The sequence below is a fragment of the Tribolium madens genome, unplaced genomic scaffold (genome assembly GCF_015345945.1).
Source record: "Tribolium madens isolate multiple individuals breed KSU strain unplaced genomic scaffold, Tmad_KSU_1.1 Scaffold_71;HRSCAF=194;Tcas5.2_LG6, whole genome shotgun sequence".
NCBI lineage: Eukaryota > Metazoa > Arthropoda > Insecta > Coleoptera > Tenebrionidae > Tribolium > Tribolium madens.
Genome location: NW_025401041.1, coordinates 3,718,174 through 3,740,801, shown reverse-complemented (window position 1 = coordinate 3,740,801; position 22,628 = coordinate 3,718,174). Strand labels below are relative to the sequence as shown.

Here is a 22,628-nt window from a genome sequence, read left to right as displayed (position 1 = left end):
GATTTTCCATTTTTTTCTTATTTTCTCTCAAAATTTAAAATATAGAAATCTTTGCAAATTTCTTTATTTGCTTTGTGTTTAGTTGATTGCAATACAAAAATTGTTCGAATTACAATTTCAACAAAGCATACCTATAAACGCTTTTATCCGGTGTTGTATTTTTATCTCCATTTTATTAAAAAATATTGCAAAACATGAAAATTGTGTTTTCATACATTTTATAAGTATATGAAAAATCTACTCGTTGCCCTAGATACAACCTTTACTAATGTCACGGTTTTTACTACTTTTGCAAATATTTTACAATATTTTTTTATACTTTACGCAACTTTTTATCTTTTTTTTATAAACTTTTAACATTTTTTCATCTTCCTACTTAATTCAAATTTTTTCCCTTTTCCCTTTTTCTTCAGCAACTTTTTCTTTGCATTTTGGTATTTTTGCCTGTTATAAAAAAATCACTACTTTTCTTTACAGTTTTTTATTCATTTTTAATAGTGTATAAGTGATTTTTGGGACAAAAGAACAAAATATATTGGAATTTCTGTATTAAAAAGCCTTTCATTATAAAAAATCTTTATTTCACTTCAAAATAAATACAAAAAATAAGACTAAATTTAATAAATAAACTAAGAGTGCCAATTAAGTAATTAATAATAATTAAGTAATTCTTTTTAAAGCTTATTAAAACAATAGCAGTTACAGGTTCAAAAATAGTACTAATTATGTTCAAATTGAATCAGCACATTCAGAAATCATAAATAAACAATTGAATATTAAAAAAATTACACAAAAGTCACAAAACTAGTTTTCTATTAATGCACATTTTGCCTTTACCGAATCGACCTCTTTGCATAATAATCGGCCCTCACAAGAAAACATTAGCTTTTGGTTGAAAAATGTATTTTTGTAAAGCTCTGACAAGTTAATTAACAATAAATCATTCATGTTTTAAAATGGAATACTGATACAAGGTAATTAGGAGTCGGAAAAAAGGTGTGATAAATAACAGAAATGTGTAAAATAAGTCCATTTCGAGTGACTTAAAACGTGAAGCAATCTCGAATATAAAGCAAACTTTCAAAAAATACCTTTTGTGTGCAAAGGTGAAAGAGGATTTGCCAATAATGGCGTGCCTTTAATTTGTTATTGAATTGAAAAACACACTGTTCCATGCATAATGAAGTGTATTATTTGTAATTAATTACATCGAATTCCTCGAAGAGTATAGTTGCTGTCGAAAAAATTGAATGAATCACACTCTGGATTTAAAATTCAAACAATCGACATTGAAAATACCGTTGTCGATCGAAAAAGCGTGTATTAAATAACATTTGGTTAACGTCTTGTAGATAAATAATGTTAAAAGTATGTGCAAACACATCAGAGCCGAAGAAGAAGAAGAAGAAGAGAGTCTCGCGGCCGGTTTCAGTCGTGCCCTCATCGCCCAATTTGTTTTTTGGTCGCTGTCAAAAATTCACGTTGGTCTGGCGTAAGTTTTTACCCAAATATTTCTCTAAATGAATACGAGAGAACGTGACGGTTTTACGAAATCCGGTAAAAAGTCGAAGGAATCCGTCCGCCGCCGCTACTCACAATTAAAATTTTCGCTTCTCGGAATCGGGAGGACGCAGACTTTTTTTTTCTTCTTCTTCTTCACATTTCCCATATGGACGACGACGTGCTTTCGGCAATTGTTTCGAATTTTTAATGCACAAGGGGAATGATTCGGGTATTTCAGATGAAGATTATTGTACCCAGAATGAAAGCAACTGCTCCGATTCCGGTTTAGTACAGAATGCATCATGTGTCTAGACTGAAATCCGTTTATTCAAAACCTTTTTTTTTATTAAATCATCTTCTTCATTTGTATGACAATAGATTTTAATGAATTTCGGGGGTTTTTCCATGATTCACTTTTTTATTTTCAAATTTTGTTTTACTTTTTTTCTACATTACTACATTCGTTTCATGTTCTTGCATTTATTATACTCCTCGTTAGATTTGCTATTCCTGTTCATGTTGTTTTAGTTTGTTTTACATAATCTTACCTCATTTTCTTTTTTTTAGAACTGTTTTATTTTTTTTTATTTCCATAATTGTATCCAAATTCTATATTTCTTGATTTTCGTCTGATTTTTGCTCCCAAGTCTTATTATTATTATTATTTTAATTTGGTTATTCCTCTTTTTATATTTCTTTTTAATTATATTTTAACTTTATTCACTTTTGTCCTATTTTCATACATTTTTGAAAAAAAATATTTTCTAGCTTTGAGAAAAGTCTTGCTAGAATCTCTTGAATTTCATCTAGTTGCCTATGGATTTTTCAAGTAAAATAAAAAATGCCGCTTTAAAAAAATAGGAATGATACTTTATAAGATTGACAGCTCCCACTTATTGACAGAACTCTCTGGTTCAAAAAGAATATAGCGGCATAGAAAATAATAATTTCAATAAGGACTAGGCAACACGTTGTATTTTGTTTTGATAATCATATTTTCACATTTTTACCTTACTGTTTACTTACTAAGCTCATTTTTTTCAAGTTTCAAGCCGTAACACAAAAATAGTTCGAATTAAGTACAATTTAAACAAAGCGTATCTACAAATACTTTTTTTCTATTTCGGTGTTAGAATAAGTCTATTCCGGTGTTATATTCTTGTCGTCTTATTATGAAAAAAATATTGCAAACTTAGGAAACGCTCAGTTTAAATAGTAAGTATTATTCTGCCATCACTAATCGTACCAGAAAAACACAAAATTCGAACTACAATTTCAATAAAGCGACATTATCTAGCCTCAAGAGTAGTGAACACGTTTTGTTGTCTTTTTTTGCTTTACTTTTACTATTTTCTTTTCAAATTACCATCATATTAATTTTTCTTTTGTTCTGTTTTCATTTTTCTCTATATTTTAATATTCATTTTTACAAATTATTGTTAACGCTACATGTTTTTTTAAAAATTTAACAATAATTTTTTTATCTCTTTCTACTTTCTCCATTGTTCTTACAATCTTGCAATATTCGAAACTTTAATAAAAGTATAGAAATTATTTGCAAATATAAAAAAAAATCTATTGAATCTGTTTTTTTTTTGTAATCCGAATATTGATTGGACTAAAAAATAGTTCGAACTACAATTTCAACAAAGCATAGGTATCTACAAACACCTTTTCCAATGTTATATTTTTGTCATCTTTTTATTAAAAAATACTTATTGAAAGATTTGGGACAATTTTCCGCTACGCTCTGTTTAAATAATGCTTAGATTTATTGTTCTGTCATCGCTAATCGCATTAGAAGTATACAAAATTCAAACTACAATTTCAATGAAGCTACATCATCTAGCCTCGAAGGTAGACAACACTTTTTTCTTTTTTTTTTACTTTCCTTTTACTGTTTTCTTGTCAAATTGTCATCATCATATATTTTAACAGTAATTTTTTGCTTATTTTATTTCTTCCTACTTTCTCCTATTTCTCTCCTTTTAATCAATAATCTTCATTCTTTTTTATTTTTTCTCTCAAAGTTAAAAATAAAAAAAAATTGCAAGTTTTGAAGAAATATCTTGAGTTGTTTTTTGATTTGTTGATTACTGATTGTAGTACAAAAATTGTTCGAATTACAATTTCAACAAAGCGTATCTAGAAACACTTGTTTCCGGTGTTGTATTTTTATTGCAATTTTATTAAAAAATCGCGCAAGTTTTGAAAAAAGTCTCCGCTATACGCTCTCTTTACATAATGATTAGATTTATTGTTCTGTCATCGCTATCTGCACGAGAAGAATACAAAATTGAAACTACAAATATCAATAAAGCTACGTTATAAAAATAATGCTTTATTGTTCAACAGAATTCATAAGTATTCCAATAAGAGAACAAACAAAAATAATAAAAAAATCACGAAAAATAAACAAATAAGTAAACCAATAAATAAGTGATAAAATAAAAACCTACATACAAAAAATAAAGACATAAAGTATATGGAAAGTGATCAAAGATAGTGAACATGTTTTGTCGTCTTTATTACTATTTTCTTTTCAAATCATCAAATTTTCATTTTTTTTCCTCTGTTTTTTGGTGAATGACTTTCTTTTCCAAATTATTGTTAAAGCTACTTGTTTATAACAAAAAACTCAGTTTATTTTTAAACGTCTTGAAGGTGGTACAAAAATTCCTTGTCGGAACTTTGAACATCTCAATAGTTCACAAAAGATTCCAACAATGTCTCAATTGTTTCAACATTTAATTTATTTCTATTACATTCAAAAGCCATAACAAGGATATAAATAATAAGCACAGTTGAATACAATTCGTGACATTTATTTTTCCCAAACTCATGATTTGAGCGCTAAAATGAACGTCATGTAAAGTTGTAGTTGTGTCTTGTGTTAGTGAAACGCAACGGTTAAAATTTCAGAAGAAAAGTTATGTTTTTTGGTGAAAAATTGAATTACCTGGATTTAGGCCATACGAATTTGGAGAGAGAAGGCCGGAAGTAACTGTAGCCATTGTAGCCAACATCCAGACATCCCTGTAACGAAAAGCAGGATGAAATAAAATAAAATTTCTCTGAACAGTCGTAAACATAAAATTTCCCGAAAAACAATTAACCGATCCGTTTCGAATCGAAGAAAGTCTTGAAGCTAGAAATTGCAATAAATCATCGACCACGTGAATAAATTGTCAAAAACTCGTGCTGACCTGGATCTCGAGTGTTTTTGCTCATTGTTACGCAAATCGTCGATTTTTCTCTCTGTATTCCGAGGTGACAAATGATGAGACGTGAAGGCATCGTCACACTTTATGAATATGTTTCATTTATTCGGAGTTAAAGCAGGTCAAACAACGTTGAAATCCCGTGTATAGGATGTAATAAACGTTAGTAATGAAACATTTGAAACTTATGGACACGCCCTAATATGAACAGAACAATAACTTAAACAATGCCATAAATATTTATTAGAGACTCGCGGTGTGACTCTAAAAATGTTTAATTGCCCGGACTTTGCTCTCTCTCGTTCTGTCACTCTTCTTTTTTATCCAATGGACGAGAATCGGGACGGTAACGATGACACCAAACAAATTAAAACTTTTTTTTTCAAACTCGTGATAACTGAAATCGCTCGAACGGAATGACTGAGATAAAATTTCACTGCCTATAAAATCCATAAACGTGCAATTTCAGGAGAAATAAACGAGTTACTAATCATAATAAAAACATGCTTTAAATTAAAACGCATTTTGCACTTAAATTTTCACTATAAATCGTAATTAGTAAAACCAAGTCCAAATATGGAAAAGTAAAATCGGGTTTTAAGCGACTTGACCCACAAAACACCACTTCAAACGAAACATAATAATGGGAAAATAAAGTGAAATTAGATAATATGAGATAAAATAAAGTGTTCCAAATTTGAATGTTTAAATATATTCGTGATGTTGACGCGGAAACGGATCTCATTTTAGTTTTGTCTTTTTTTCATAATTTAATGATTTATTCACGTAAAACTTCGCGTGACTAATTCGCCACGACTAATTTTCAACAAAATTAAATGTATTCGATGATTTATCTTCGCAATTATATAAAAAAGCGATTAGAATAACATTACTTGAGCAGAAAACTGTAAAAAACTTTTCTCAATTAATATTCCGGATTTTTGGAAACACACCGTATGTAACAGTTTTTTTGTGATAAACTTATTCTGCAAGTGCAACCGTTGCGTATCGCTAAAATTTCAGTGTTTTGCAAGAAAACTCAATAAAAAATGCCACACTTTTAGAATAAGAAAGCAAAATTAATAATCATATTAATTCTCCGAAAAAGAACCGCCATCTATAAATTAAACCGGAATGCAAATTTGCAAAAAAGTCGAAACAAATTCAGATTAAATAATAAATTTAAATTGGTAAAACTTTTAATGTATTTTTAAACAAATATCAGTATATTAAAAAGCAACACAGTAAACTTTATTAGAACATTGTTATTTCACTTTATTGCAGTTTTAAAAACGTCAAAAAATTGAACATAGTAAACATTTTCCTAGTAAATAGAATGTTTCAAACAAGAAAAATGAAAAACAAAACGTTCTTTAAACGCAAAATATGTGTCAATTATTTTTCAGTTTATACAGAATGCGCCAGAACTCGCGCCCCGAGAAAACTGCCATGTGAGGTAAGATAACAGGAACATGGGAAAAATGTTTTAAAAATTTTATCTATAAAAATTTCGAAGTTATGAGAGTTTAAATTTTGCTCTTTGACTCGTATTTATTTCTGCTGCAAAAATAATTTTCCAAGTTTTTTTGCTACAGGCTATTAAAGAAAGCTGTATCCTAAATTATAACTTTGTTTAATGTTATTAAAAAATTAAATAATTTTAAACATTTTTTCCATGTTCCTGATATCTTACTCGAAATTTTTCTCTAAGGGGCGAGTTCTGACACACCTTGTATTTAACTAAAAGTCTCAAAAAATCACTTTATACTCAAACTTTCTGTGGTTGCGTATTAATACATATTCAGGTTTTTGAAATAGAATTAAATACAATAAAACCTGAAAAACTAAATTTTCATTCTAAAATTATTCAAAAAAACTGAAAAAAAGCAAAATTCTGTCAAAAAATTGAATGTACACTTTCCTAGTATGCAACAGTTAACTGTGTAGAATAGAAGAATACATAAACCATGTTCTATAAACGCAATTGTTAGGTAAATTACAATCTTCGAATTTCAAAAAAATGTTTTTACTGAAACTTTTTGTAATCTCTAATAAAAATAGAAAAACAAAACCTATTCTACAAAGTGATTTGTTGCGTATTAACACAATTTCAGGTTTTTGAAATAGATTAAATAAAATAAAAACTGCAAGAAACACTCATTTTTGTTTTCAAACTTATTCAAAAAAGTAAATTAATTAAAATTCCCTCTCAAAGATTCTGGGTAGGACCTCAAAAAATTGAACACTTTCCTAGTACGCAACAGTTGACTGTGTAGAACAGAATAATACATAAACCACGTTCTGTAAACGCAACTGTTGTGTTTCAATTATTTTTCAGTGGTGATTTGTTGCGTATTAATAAAATTTCACGTTTTTAAAGTAAATAGAATTAAAAAAGAAATAAAAATCCACTTTTCATTCAAAAAAACTTACAAATTAATATAACGCCTCAAAAATTCTGTTATACAAAACTCACTGTAGTTTGTTAGTCCACTTTCAGATTCTTGTAATATAATTTTTGATAAAAAAAAACTCTAAATATGACATAATATTCGTATAATTCTAATAAAAACACATTTCACAAGTTTTCAAAAATGCCAGAAATACGTATGTGTAAAAATTTTATTAATACACAACGGTTAAACGTTCAGAACAGAAAATTACAAACCTCGTTCTGGAATGTCAAAAATGAAGTAAACTCACATTTTCAGCAGTATACAGGATGATTATCGAATTAAAAAAAAATATTTAGAAATTCAACGCTGGTTCCATCGCCGCCTACTCTGCTTGTAAATCGGCTTTCAGCCCCGAAAAATTTTTAATATCTCGTTGAAAAAAGTTGATTTATCGAGCAACTGTTCATTGTTGGCGCCCTTCTAACTCGTCGTTATTCTTTCCATCGTATCACGATCAAGTTTTGTTCTGATCGAACGAATTATTTAAATTCGGTGTGTATAGACACAGTGCAAGGGTTCGAAATTTGCATACGACCATCTGTGTCCGTATTACAACCCCCGAAAAAATAAAAATTATCCCTTTCAATGTTTCCTTTATGAAGACTATGAAATATTACAGCATTTTGGTCCGCGGCCCCCTCTTTACGACGTTAATGGATTTATCACCCTCATTGTTTCGTTGTTCCTTCGGGATGATGAAGCGCGCCGATCGATTTGCATATACGCAACGGCAACACTCGTAGAACGATCGACTTTGTGAATTTTGTTTGATTGAAAGAATGGAATCTAAATCGGTTCAAGGTTGGCAATACAATGTTTATTGGTCTATCTGTTGGTTTAGTGTGAAGTGAAAAAGAGTTGGTACGGTCGTATTTCACGTACGGAATTAAAACATATATGGTATAAAGTCCGGTATAAAATAACTCGGTATAATAAAAGTAAACTAGTAACATTAAATCATATTTTCAATAAAACTAATTTTTCTTTGCAATGGAGAATTTATTACACAAAACCCATAAAATTTTATATCCCAGAAGACTGTAAATTTTAAATACAATAAAATATAATTTTAATTCTAAGTAGGCTGTGTTTTATTCTTGTCCATGAAGCGTTTAGGTGTCTTTAATAAACACACACCAATTAAAATATTGTAGATGAAAAGTGACACAAAAATTAAAAACTTATTTCCATAATTTTAACGATCGTTTTGCTTGTTCATTGTATTAACCACGTTGATAAATGATCCATACAATTCTTTTATTTAAATGTAAAACCCTTGAATGATTAATGATACACCAGATAGTTCACAATACGACTTCGTTTTTTATCATTATTATTATTTTTCCACGTCACGGAATTAACATCCAACATTCTTAATGATTTTTCTATAAATCAAACGGGCCGTGGAGAGACAGATGAACATCGATGAGCCCTCTCGATTATCCAAACCCTCACTAACCTTAAACCAGTTTTGAGACCGCGCCGATTCAAGTTAAAAAAATTAATTAAAATAAATTATGCATAATAACACCATAACAATAAAAAATTTGTTCAATTTCAAGAAAGTCAATAAATTTACATTTATTTACATTTTGTTGATATCTCTACGTCAAGGCGTTTAGAACTCGATTTTAATTGTGTTAGTTTTTGTAAAATTCTCACGTTTCTGACCCAAAATAAATTAAATCAAAACCTGTTCACAAACTGAACCGCTACATTTCTGCTTTTCTCTCATAAACTCAAAATTATTCCAAAAAATCTAATCAGCAAAATACGCAACTGTAAACTCGATTAATCGCAGGCTTTTCGACAATCAAAAAGCAGAAAAAAATGAGAATTGGTAGTAGGACGCAACGAACAAACATTCAGTTTTTCATTGATTGTTGATAATATGCAACAGTTGAATGTGCAGAACAAAAAAACTAAATAAATAAAGTACATTTTTAATTTTGATTTTGATTTTTTTTTGAAAAAGTAATAAATTCTACCGCTATATGTGATAATAGGTAACGGATAAATATTCAGAACGAAAAAAATATTTTAATAAAAAATTGTAGATGCACAAATTCCCAACGGTTGAAAATAATCTTAAAACTTCTTGTTTTCTTGGTAGATATTTAAAAAAACGTTATACGCAACAGTGAAAAAAATTTTTTTTTAATTGTCTCACAAATTCAAAAACAATTTAATTTTTTCCCAAAAATGTAAAAAACAAAAGACTTTTACGTGTCAGTAGTAAACGTTAGTAGTATCATTAGTACCAGTTTTCCTTGTTTGTTGACAATACGCAACAGTTATAGAAAACTCAAAAAATAATAAAGTAACAAACAAGTAAATTGTTAATTTGTTTTTTTAAGTAAATTCTATCGCTATGAGTGGTAATAGTTAAGAAATATGTACCTAATATATAAACATTCAGAACCAAAAAAATAATATCGCAAAATTTTAATAAATAAAATTAATTATTAATTTTAATAAATAAAAAATTATACATGCACAAATTTATTTTATAAATACGCAACGCTTTAACACTCAGAACGAAGAATCTACTGAATATATGTTTCACAAATCGAATTTTTGTCACACCTACGGTGACTTAAAAAAAAACAATTAATTTCAAGTTAGTTTATTTATTAAGCACTCTTAATACAAAATTCTAAGCTGTTCTACAATTCGTCCTTGGCCCCTTGACCCCCCCCCCTGGATGCGCCACTGAACAATACTATTTGTATACTACTACTACTAAACTGTTCCAATTTTAATGTAAAAAAATACTAATACTAATACGTTCAGAACAAAAATGTTAAAATTGACTCAAAATTCAACTACAATTTCATTTTTTCCCAAAAAAGTAAAAATAAAAAAAGATTTTTACGTGTCAGTGGTAAACTTCAGTAGTATCATTAGTACCAGTTTTCCTTGTTTGTTGACAATACGCAACAGTTACATGTTTAGAACGCATAAACCGTACACCTGGTTCTATAAATTCATTCTTGTATGATGGTTAAAAAATCAAAAAACAACCGTTGTTTACAACTATGTAACATTCACAACAGAAATCCAAAATAAATGTTTAAAAAAAAAACAAAAGTAATTTTTAGAAGACAAAGCTGATGTTTCGTTAGTACGTAACAGTGAAATATTCAGAACAATAACAAATCTTATTCTGGTAACTCAAATTAAATTACAAAAAACGCAAACAACATAAAATCTGTTCCACAAAACAAAATTTGAGTACAATATTTGATTATGAAAAATACGCAACGGTGGAACGTTTAGAACAAAAAAATCCTCCAAATCTCGTTTGACTGTTACGTGTGAGCGATCTATTTGTGTGTCTATGTTTTTCCTCCTTTAATTACTTTCTTAATTATTCAAAATCGGTCGTTCTTTCACGCTCGCCGAGATTGCAACAATTTGTTCGTTATCTCCCGCCATGAGCCAACATTAATATTAAATTTCCGCAACAAAGCCGTGGAATTTAAAAATTAACATTTTACATGACGCACACACAAAAACTTATTAAAATTTCTCGCATTTCTCTACAAAAACAAAACGCCAGAAATAACCCACCACGACACGATATAATACATCATTCTTAAAAAAAAATAGATACTAGCGAGAAAACAAAATTACGCTCTGTGTGCACTCGAAAATTTTTTTCTTTTCGCCTTCGCGTCCCATTGGCAACCATCAATGGATTTTGTGTTGCGAAATGGGTCACGTGACGGGTCGCTCATTGAAAATGAAGCCGTCTGAAGTTTAATTAAGCGTAACGCAGCATTACACGACATTCCTTCGTATACTTTGCTATATGGAATTATGTTAACTAAAGTGATAATGGTATTGTTGTTAAAACCCACATTGAGAAATTTGAATAAAATGAAAATTTATAACAAGAAAATGGGATCGGCGAGATACGTGCTCTTACAAAATTTATTTTAATTGTTTACAAAGCGATGGCGGGATTTTTAGGGACACTCAGTATATTAGCATTTTTCTATCACAGGACGGACGCCTACCATAGCGGATTCGGTGAGCATTGAAATTTTATGTCAAAACAATTAATTCAACAAATTCACTCACGATAATTTAGCAAGCCTAGATTTATTTTATGCATAATTTTACATATAAATCAAGCAGTCTTTGATACAAATACGGGAACAATTGAAAGCTTTACATCGATTCTAATGTGAAATCTAGTCGACCTAGAATTTTTTTATCCAATTAATTTCGCAGAAACTTGCAAGCCTACTAAATTATTGAAACACGTAAGCAAAACTGTCATAAACAATTGACAATTTGTTTATAAACTTGATTAAACTTTAAAATTAATTGGCAAATTAATGAACCAATTATGTAATGTGAAACACACGCTGAAATTTGCGCTTGGTTAGAGGGTACATTACTTTTGCAAGACACTGTACATTCAAGATTCAATAACTTTACGTTTTTATTGATAATCCAAAAAAAAATATTAAAGAAAATTAAAACAAAAAATTGTGAACAGATTCAATCCTCGTCTCGGCGTCTATGAATTTGCACGTCAGATCAGGTCAGGTCAGGTCAGTGGCGTACTCACTTTTTCAGAGTATATTTTCATGAAGATTTTCTCTCTTATTGTGAACTATTTGTACAAACGCATAGCTTTAAGGTTTTTATCGATTTAAATAGTGTCGTGTATTCCAAAATCAGCCTTTTATAAAAACAATACATCTAAGTACTAAAAATGTCTTCCTTTTTTTCTTTTTTTAATAGTCAACTATACATAATCATTATAATCGTCTTAAAAAAACAGAATTTTAATATTCATTCAGTTTTCAATTGTATTTTGTTCCACTTAATAAAGAAAGTGTGTACAAACCTTTATAATCCGGTTGTACAGCTAAAATGTCAAAAATTTTAAAATCCATTTTTGTTCATTCTTTTAGCAAGTTAAGAAAAATATTAAATGTCAATTTTTGCGAAAGTACATTACTTTATCAAGCGAGTGTACAATTCTGCAAAAACCAAAAGTTCGCATTCTTTACAACAAAAATCAACAAAACAATATTTTACTGAAAAAAAACTATTTTTCAAAGTTTCAACATACTCTTGACCCAAAAATGTAATTAAATAGTGGCGACATCTTTACTCAAAAATTATTACTTGTTAAATCTCCTGACGATATTAAGAATCAAGTAGGCATAAGTTGACTTTCTAAACGTCATGTAATTTTATGTATTCTCCCAGCCTACTAGATGTTTAAAACCAATTGTAGATTACAATCGCCATCTAGTCATCGTGGATTTTTTGGACAAAGTGTTTATTCAAGTTGTTTATTTAACGAAAAAAAGAGAAGCAATCAATAAAAGTGCCAATTTGATCACTTTATCATGAGTTTAACAAGACGTCATTGGTTGCATAAATCGAATTTATTAAAACCCATTAAAACTAAATAGTAAATAAATAAATCAAAAATATTAACTCAACACATCTGTGATATAAAGAAGAATTTGAAACATTACTAAGAAACGTCAACACGTTTATGTCGATCGTTAGAAATATTCGGTTTTATGTATTTTTTTATGGATTTTGTATGAGATCAAGAATTTTACCTCTGGAAAAAAATTTGTAGTAGTTCTTAGCCCACATAATCAGCTCTAAAAATTATTAATTAACGTATTGAAATGTCGACCTTCACCTTTTCTTCTTTTCGCCAGATGGCGATCAAAACCCAGCCGTGTTGACAAATTACGACACGATCGTTTAACATTTTGGTAAATAAATCAAATCCGGACCGCACGCCACTGCAATCGCCGCCGTTTATTGAGGGTGAAAAAAAATCCTCTTTAATCCTCAAATAATTTATGAAATTTTTACGAAATTCACTTCAAATATTTGCTCGCTGAAAGCAGGAGCGCCGCTAGAAAAACATTGTCGCAATCATAAATTCGTGTTAATCTCTTACGGCAGCGCTCTAAATTATTTAAACAATTTTATTGTTGATTAAGTCCCCCCTTGATTTTACTACATGAGCGTCCGGTAAATATAGCAATAAAACGGAAAAATTTAATGCGTCTAAGAGATATAAAAACGGCGTTATCGGTGTCGTTGGTGATGTCTTTTAAAGAGCATTCCCCGAAAATTCCTCCGGTTCGTTTTAAAACGTGTCCGACAAGTCTGGCCACTGACTAAAAAAACACCAGACCGTAGGAGTGTCTCTGGGATTTTTGTGGCTTAATTCACGACTGAAAAAAGAAAAATCGGAGGAAAAATCGGACGCTGAACCGACCGACCGAATTTAATTAATTCGTTTACAAGAATTTCCGATTTTATTCGATTTTAAAGAACTGGTTTCAGATGCACCAAACCCATTCGCATTTTTGCGTTTCTCGTGTTTAAATTGGACTTTGTGGCACTAAACAGATTAGGTGTTCCAATAAAGCAAAAATATTGCCCCAGATTTAGAATTTTATTACTTATAATAAACCGAAATTGGTGCAATAGCAAGAGAAAAGATTATGGACATCCGTACTGCGTGGGAGAACGATAAAAAAATATCAGTTTCCTAGTTTTGGAGAAAGAAAACGAAAAACTGACTGGTTATTATATTATCGTAGCTATTTTAATTTGTCCATATAAATGTTAATTTAAAACGATAAAAATCGCTACTTGAAAACTAATTTGTGGCCATCACAACTAATTAAAATTTATGAAATATTATTTTCCGGAAGCCGGGTAGAAGATTTTTGCCTTCTACACGAATTTAACAAAATTCCAGGCGCGATTAAACGGCCGAATTAATTATTTTGCAAGTGCTCGTAAAAATTCGAACTAAAATCGAAATTTTTATTTTTTCGACAGAATTAATAAGATAAAAAATGGACGGTTTGAACAGATAAAGGCCGGTTTTATGACGGAAAATACACACAAAAATTATAATAAAAGATGAGACGCGAAAGAATTCCAATAATGTCAGCCGAAAAATGTAATAAAAATTAAAAAATATGATAAAAGCAGTGAGGGACCAACTTCGGCTTTTGCAAAATGAATTTTTACACGGAAATACTTATTGTTGTACTGGCTATATCTTCCTCAAATTATCAAAAAAAGGGATAAAACAAAAGAATTAAAAAAAAATTGCTTTCATTTGTTCATATCAGCTACAGTAAATATTTAGTGCAACGAACTTAAAAAAAATTCGGACTTATGTCAAGACATTTTTGGTAAAATTCAACATTATACTGAGTGAGTCAATAAAAATATATCATTTTCCATCGTTTTTTAATGTGCTATTATATCACCATATTTTGTACATTTTTAAAACATAATTATTTAGTTATTTAAATTTAACTTAACTTTTTTAACTTTCATTTTTTAGTTACAAACAACAAAAATAAATATTCTTAAAAAAGTTTTGATGTACCTACTTATCAACTTATAACAAAAATAAAGTTAAAAAATAAGTTAACTTAAAAAACAATTTTAGTCTATTTAAAGAAAAAACTATCAAAATTTTGCTCTACAAGTTTTTACCTAGTTGTGAATAGTTTTTTTATAGAAGTCAACATCACCATCTGGACGCGTCCTGATGATGCTAATTTAGATGTTGAAACACGTGTCGACAATTTTTAGTTTATTTTTCTTACTACACGCAATTTTAATCTAAAAAATACTAAGTACTTCTATTTTTTTTAAATTGTATGTGTTTCAAATTGCTGTGAAAATACAATTCAAAACAAATTTTTTGGAGACAAATTCTATATCTGATGAATATGAAATCTTGCATTTGTATATTAAGTATAAATTTCGACTGTCTACAGCAATTCGAAACAAATGTTACAAGTACTTAGTACAAATACAATACTTTTTTGTATTTCAGAGTGTGGGGAAACCTCGACATATAAAAAGATAAATTTAAAAGAAAAATAAATATCCTGGACCACCTTCTTGGCGCTTGAAGGTTTTCAACTTTAGTAAAAATGCAATTTTGAGTAATATTATTTGATGCTACTTAAATAGAGCGTCTTTTTGAATCATCCTGTAGTTGCCAATTAACAAAAATATTTTTTAACTATAGACAATATTCATAATTTTAACAATTTTATTATTCGATTTAAAAAAAAATAAGGAACATAGAATTGTTATTTCCGCAAAATACGATCATCGCGCTTTTTATTTCTTAATGTAAAAAAACTAAATAAAAAAAACTTAAATTTAGGCTTCTATTAATGCTAATTAAAGGAAGCGCTCTTTTGAATCATCCTGTACTCTACAGAGTAGTTAGTTAAATCGATAATATTTAAAATTTTGACAATTCAATAATGTGGTTTAAAAAATTGAAGAAAATTGTAAAAATGTAATAAAATGTCAGCGAACAGGTTTCTTGTTTATAGTTATTTTAATAACCGTACACTTTTATTAAATGGCATATTATAATTATTGTTATTAATACGAATTTGTGTCATATTTCTGATTGCAAAAAAGCAATGTGGGATTGCGCACCCGGAAGCCGTAATCGCAGTCCGGAAAATGCCCGAAAACCGAAAGGTAAGGTCAGTAACAGCAGCGTTTAGTGAACTTTCACCGCGGAAATTTGAATTTCCCTCAAAACAGCGCCTCATTCCACATAATAAAAAATACCTGTCATTCCATCACTATCACTGAAAAATAATATTTCCCCGATAAAACAATTCCATTCGTTGTCGTCATTTCGGCTCGAGAAAACGTCGTCAGCGAAAATTTGCAAAAAATCAGCGCTTTTATTTAGGTGCAATGACGCAACGAAATTCTGCTGAATTTTTCAAAGTACCTTGAACTTCACTCCTTAGGGCCCGCCAATTACATGATCACACACAACCATCACCCAAAAATCAAACTCAAGCGAGAGAGAAAAAAATCCGACATACACAGGGGGAGTCACACTAAAGCACAAAGTGTCCGAAGAAAAAAATACAGTCAACACAAAACTGAAAAAAAAGGGGTGTCATACGACCAAAGGCCCGTACTTCCCTGCTGAAGTCACGGAGCGCGACTGAAGCCGTCCACAATTTCAAAATACAACGTTTCCCCCACCAGTGCGTCCCCTCTCTACTTCAGCCGAAAAAATTTCAGCCAAATCTTGGATTTAGATTGGCTGAAATCGTAAATAGAGGTACATTTAGTGTAAGTGTGTGTGTCTGTGTAGATTTCGCGGTGAAAAATGCCACTGCGGATGCGTCAATTTCGCAAATTCCGACTGTACTCACATGCGAGAGAGAGGGAACGATCGTCGCTTGTTTTCATTCATCGCGCACTGGACGAGTTTTTGTTTTGATTTTTTTACGAGGGGTGCGTGGGTGGCATGCAACTGGATCCGGGGGTGGAGGGGGTCTTTATGGAATGTCAGAGTTAAAAAGCGAAATTAGATCAAAAAAATTACATTTCAGATGTTGTGATGGTTGATTCCAATTGCTGACATAACAATGGTAGTAATAAACACAATCACAAGTTTTAACTTTTTTTTATTTTGTAAATTGCTGCAAAACTGTCCCTCAGACATATAATATTTTAACTTATACATAAGTAAAATGTTCCGAGGAATCGATTGGCGTCGAGAAAATAGCAAAATTCGTAATAGTTTATAAGTAATAGTCGAATTTATATTTTCGATATTCTTTATTTTATCAGCAATTTTCTCGATAATTAATTATCGTAGAACACTCATTTATATGATAGAAAATTAAATTTGCTTTACAACGATCCCTAATACAAGAGGCTAGCGCTAATAATTCCGGAGTTATAGCAATAGACTCCTCCGGGTACCAAAAATTAAAAAAATTCAACTTTAAAATTCGCCTCTATAACGTCCTAAAGACTCAAAAAAGTGCATAAAACGTTATTGGATTGAGTTTGAAAATTTACGCATTTTTTGAATTGAATAACAGAAGGAGTGATTTTTTCAAGGTTGACTTGATTTGATTTATTACTTTACGATTTTGTGTTGGGTACCCCCAAATTTTAATCATTTGTTTCCATTTTTATAAATAAATTTTATCACTTCTTATAATTATATAGTAGGTAACGTTTAATTTATTGGATTAATTACAGTTTAGGTAGCAGAGTTCAATTTTATGGTCGAGAAATGTAATAACCTACTGTGAATGCATTTATTTAAATTTGTAATAGAAGCTTTTCTAATGGCAAATGGAAAATGCTTAAGATAACAACTAAAGTCATAAAATGGGAATTTATATTAGTTTTATTTCGATTTATGACTAATTACAATAATTTTCATATTAGGTATCAACAACTGCGGTGTTTTTTCACTTGGTTGTTTCATGATTATTGATTAATTAAGTAGTATTAATTAATTATTTAAGAAAAAAGGATAAAAAATGCAATTAATTAAACTGAAAGCTATAAAAAAAATTTTCTAATTTTTCAAATACTAAAGTCGCGGTCACTTCTTAGTGGTCATTTAACTTATTGCAAAGTTGGCAGCCCCTTTCCTGCCACCTCTAGTGGGTGAGTTGTGTCTATGTTGGCAGCAGAAGTAACTAAATTGTGTCAACAATTGTGACAGGCGCACTAGATTTTATGTGAAGTATGACATTTTCAGAATTGTCATTTTTTACAAATTTACACAGGGAAGTGGCCACTATAAATTGACAGCGACTTTATGCATCAAACAATTAAATTTTTAATCAAAGTGGCCCGTGACTTTGAAATTAAGTTGGCAACATTGAATAAATGTACATACATCAGAATGAGACTTGCCAATTTTTAATATAATCTATTAACAACACTGACTTATTGAAGATATCACGTTGTTCTATAGGTCAGGTCAGATCAAGGAAATGAATGACACTTGACTGTAAAAATATGACGATTGAATTTGATTATTAGTGTTGCCCAATTATGATTTCATGGCCAACTTGACGATAAAGTCTCACGGTAATTTCTGTATTTTCTGTCTACAAGTTGCCAACTTAATTTCAAAGTCACATTAAAATTTGAAAAAAAAAACAACTTTTTTGACAGTAGTGTGGTAATTATTAATTATTATTAAAATCACTGTAAGTAAATAATTATTTGGTGTGTTGGCGATTAAATTTCGTCTTGAATGCGGTCCTCGATGATAATAACTCTCGAAGCATTTAATTTTACAACCTCTTAACCATTAGATACGCGTGAGTGTCTCAATAGAGCGAAAAATGCAAAAACGAACAAACACAAAACTTGAAAAAATCCAATTTCCATTAAAATATAAACGTAGTCGTAAAAAGTGAATATTTATCGTTTATTGGTATATCAGGTGCAGAAAATGTATTAAAGGTAGCGATTCAAGAACATATCGAAGCAATGGAAGAAAACAACAGTAGGCAGTCGTACGTAGGTTACAATAAAATATCAATAATTGGAATCGATTTCGAATTTCTCCCACATGTTAATATTTATTGTAATTGAACCAAGTCGAACAATAAATAAATGATTTTGCTTTTTGTGATGATTTTCTCACCCCGTCTAAACGTAACACTCACCCTGGAGCTCTTTACCTGGCCGAAACCGAATCCTTTCCCAACCCCTTTAATAAAAAACAGGTAAAAATGCAAATATTCGTCCTTTTTTTTCGACACCTGGATGTTGGTTTTTTTAGTCACACGAAATTTCTTGGGAAAATGAGCAGTTCATCGAATGTCGAAAAAGTCGAGTGACGCATCATCATCGTCTTTTCGTCTAATTTGTATGCTCGTTGTATAATTATTATCATTATCAAGACAGGAAGCGAGCAAGCAATAAAAAGAATTTTATAATGTAGTCATGTCTTGCACATTTCACATTTTAATTGAAAAAAATACGCGTCAATCTCATTATGAATAAACAAGAGTTCTTTTTATAGATGTGCGTTTTGTTGAAAAGACGATGCACGTCAATGGGGGACATTTAAAAATTACAAATATGACATTGCGATGAGTTATGGTACGTTTTGCCATAAAGGTTCATGGGACGTGATCGGCGTTTTCTAATCGAGTGGGATGAGGTAATATTCAATTATCAAGAATAAATAACACTAAGCAATAACACCAATTAACTACAACACAATTTTTCAAAATTTTGAAAATAATTTTTTTACCTACCTATAGGTAAATGGAAATAAAGATGCAAAAACTATACAAAACGTTATTTGGTAGAGTTTGAAAAATTATGAATTTTTTATAAGTTTTTGAAGGTGAGCCCCGTAGCAAAATCGTAAAAATAGTCAATTTAACTTAAGTCGCAAAAACGTTTGAAATATAATTTTCTAACTGTAAAATTACGCGTTGAACACGATGCAAGAAGTTAAAATTACTATACGATGCATAGTTTTTGAGATATTAAATAATAGAGTTAAGGACTATAAGCATAGGAAAGCAAAATGACCAAAAATTCAAAAAACTTGATTCTTATAAAAAATTGATACTACGAGGAATACCTATACTAGAAAAGTATAATCTACCTATGAAATGAAACAAGAGGTACATTTTTTTTGTTAATTTTATTAACAAATTTTTACTTTTTTTATTTTGTAAATTGCCGCAAAACCTCAGTGATAAAATATTTTGACGTAGACATATGTAAAATGTCCCGGGAAATGGATTGGCGTTAAGAAAACTTGAAAATTCGTATTAGTTTAGAAGTTATAGTATAAATTTATTTTCGATATTTTTTATTTTACCAGCAATTTTCTCGATGACAATTTATAATAGGCCAATGATCTTTTTTTAATATGATAAAAAGTTAATGCGCTTTCCAACGAAACTAATCATAAAGGGCTAGCGCCAATAATTTCGGAGTTATTGGCAATAAAACCGCATCGGGTACCAAAAATCGACCTAAATTTTATCAAAAAGTTGAAAACTTCACAATTGATCGAAATGCACTTCGAGGAGTCCAAAAGTGCATAAAACGTCGTCGAAACACAAAAAGTATTTTTTTTTTAACTTTAAAACAAGTGCCTACAATAAATAAGAGCGGCACATAAAGAGAGCTTTTTTGTATTTTAATAAATTTAATCCTATTAGGAGCCTGTAATAAGAGTTATAAAGTACAAATTTTTCAAATTTTAAGGCCCAAAAACTGTCCTAATTTATTTTTATAAATTGTGATAAAACTGTAGGTACCTCAAAAGTTATAACGTTTTAAAATTTGCCTATGCAAAATATCGACTAGTGTCGAGAAAAGTTCAAAATTCGCAATAGTTTGGAAGTTATAGTCAGATTAATATTTTGGATATTTGGAAATGTAGAAATAGACAATATGCAACATTCCATGTGACATTTTTTGTAAAAATTCATGCTGTTAGGTATCTTTTTAATAAACATGAAAGAGCACAGTTTTTTGAAATCATTGTTTCTCTAGTAGTTGGGCACTTTTAAAAATAATAAAAACTGATGGTAGTAAAAGTGTAAAAACAACAAGTTTTCTATAAATCGTTTTTGAATTTTGCAAAATGTTTTCAAAGTTGTTTTATGCTCGTATTTCTTTGTCAAGTTGATAAAAATCAGCATGAGCCGTGTTGGGTTCATTCTTTTCGTTCTCTCCCATCGGTCCTTGTGCTTTACCACCAGACTTGTTCTAGTTTTTGCGGTCGTGGCCCCGCCGGCCCTGTCAAATTAAAATTAATAAACCAATATAAATTCACTGCATTGTGCCCTTAAAACTCGCACAACTCATTTAAAAATGCAATTAAAACGGTCGAATTTTAAGGCCCCAGACTAGTGTGTGTAGGTATAGACCCCGACGTTGGTTCGTATTTTTTTTCGCATTTCTTTTGCTTATTCGCGAGTCGAATTCTCTCTCTCGGCTGCACGCGGCTTTATGATTTATTTTGTCTGCGATTTTCAGTTGTTTTTTGAATTTTTAAAACTTGTCCGCAATAAAAATGCCGTACCATAAAAATCCTTTTCGTATAGGTAATAAAGTCGGACGAAGACGGGCTCTAATATTTTCGGCTCTCTTCGTGTTGTTCTTGTTGTTTTTTTGGCCCTCGGACCCATATGAGAGCGCACCACACAACTCTTTCTTCGTCACTCTATTATTTCCAATGCTTTTCGTCTTTTTCTTGCACGGCCGGGAGCTTTTATATTTTTCGGCAAAATGAAATGGACTTATTGAAATGTGTTTCGACTTTCTTTTTATTTCTTGTGCTGCTGCTTCGGACCGACTTCTTTGTTTTTACGACAAAATATATAATAAAATCGCCAGACGGATGCTCAGGGACGGACTAGACCCTTTCTTTTACACACCACGTTTTTACCTGAACTGGCGGTTTTCGAAATAATCGAAATATTCCTTTCGCTAAATAAATCAAACATCTTCGATTCCTTTGTAATCAACCCCAATACACATGCCCTTCTTATAGTCCCCCTACCTGTGCAGGTATATTTGATTCCTTCTTTTTTTTTCTCGATTCTATATTTTTCGAGACGAGGCGGCTGCGATATATCAAATGTCGAATTTAGAGTGTTATAATTGGCCCTTATCAAACTCCATTCCGGTTTCGACAGACTTCAAAACTGGCAGATTACAACGAAAAATTATTTCCTAAATTGGTGCGCTTGCCCGAGGTCACACAATCTCAAAAACTTTTAATTCAAAAATAATTTAAATGCACTCTTCTTCTGTTTTATTTTTTTCGTGATTTTAATTTCAATTTCTTCAATTTCTTTCTTTTTCTTAGATTTACATTTACAAGAAAAGACAGAGATGAATGTTTAAAAAATAGTTTAAGAGAAGTACCTATAGAAAAAACACAAAACAAAACGAGTCAGATAAAGACAAAAAAGATAAAGAAGAAGAAAACACAAAGAACTGAATAAATAGGAGTCAAAAGAAAATGTAAATTTAAGAAAAAGAATAAAACTGGGCATAATAGACATAAATGTTAATGAGTAATGTCAAAAAAAACAACATTTTTTTGTACAAGTTTTAATTTAATCCTTATTACAAATATTTTTTAATCTTAAAGAATACTCAAACATTTCTCATAACGAGAAAGTGCCAAGGAATCTCACAAAATTCAAAACCAAATTTCAGTTCAAGTGCTCAATTTGTAATATTTTTTTTTTAAAAATCAATAAAAACCTCTTTATTAAAAGCTTACTTTATTGATTAATCATCCTTAAAAAATCCCTAAAAATTCCAATAAATTCCTGAGAAAAAACAAAGTATTTTTCTTCCAAAATTTCGTGAACATGAAAGAAATAATCACTAAGAATTTGTTTTGTTTTAAGATAATCTGTTATTGGAAAGTATCTACAAATTTGTTAGAAACACAAAATGAATGCTCATATCTATGTAATCTTCAAACCTAATTAATTTTTTTGAAATTTTTAATGAAAATTATTTCAAATACGAGTATAAAAATTTTTAAAGTATTAAAAATTTCCTGGAAAAGAGCAAATTCAGTTTTCATTCTGGAATTCTAAAAACATTACTAAAAATA

The 22,628-nt window shown here is 30.1% G+C and overlaps 1 protein-coding gene across 7 annotated transcripts in view; it reads right to left on the bottom strand.

Annotated features, from left to right (window-relative positions):
• The window catches only part of LOC123009428 (zinc finger protein castor homolog 1-like), a 110,989-nt gene that overhangs the window by 31,797 nt on the left and 56,564 nt on the right, over positions 1–22,628 (bottom strand). For 4 of the 7 annotated variants that reach the window (XM_044405729.1, XM_044405734.1, XM_044405736.1 and 1 more), the window contains exons 1-2: positions 15,975–16,203; positions 4,463–4,539 (exon numbers count right to left, since the gene is read on the bottom strand). In XM_044405729.1, coding sequence (XP_044261664.1) covers positions 4,463–4,529 — 67 coding nt within the window. In that variant the 5' untranslated portion in view covers positions 4,530–4,539; positions 15,975–16,203. Of the gene's footprint in view, positions 1–4,462; positions 4,540–15,805; positions 15,936–15,974; positions 16,204–22,628 lie in introns of those variants that run through there. The other 3 variants (XM_044405732.1, XM_044405730.1, XM_044405733.1) reach the window with 3 other exon arrangements.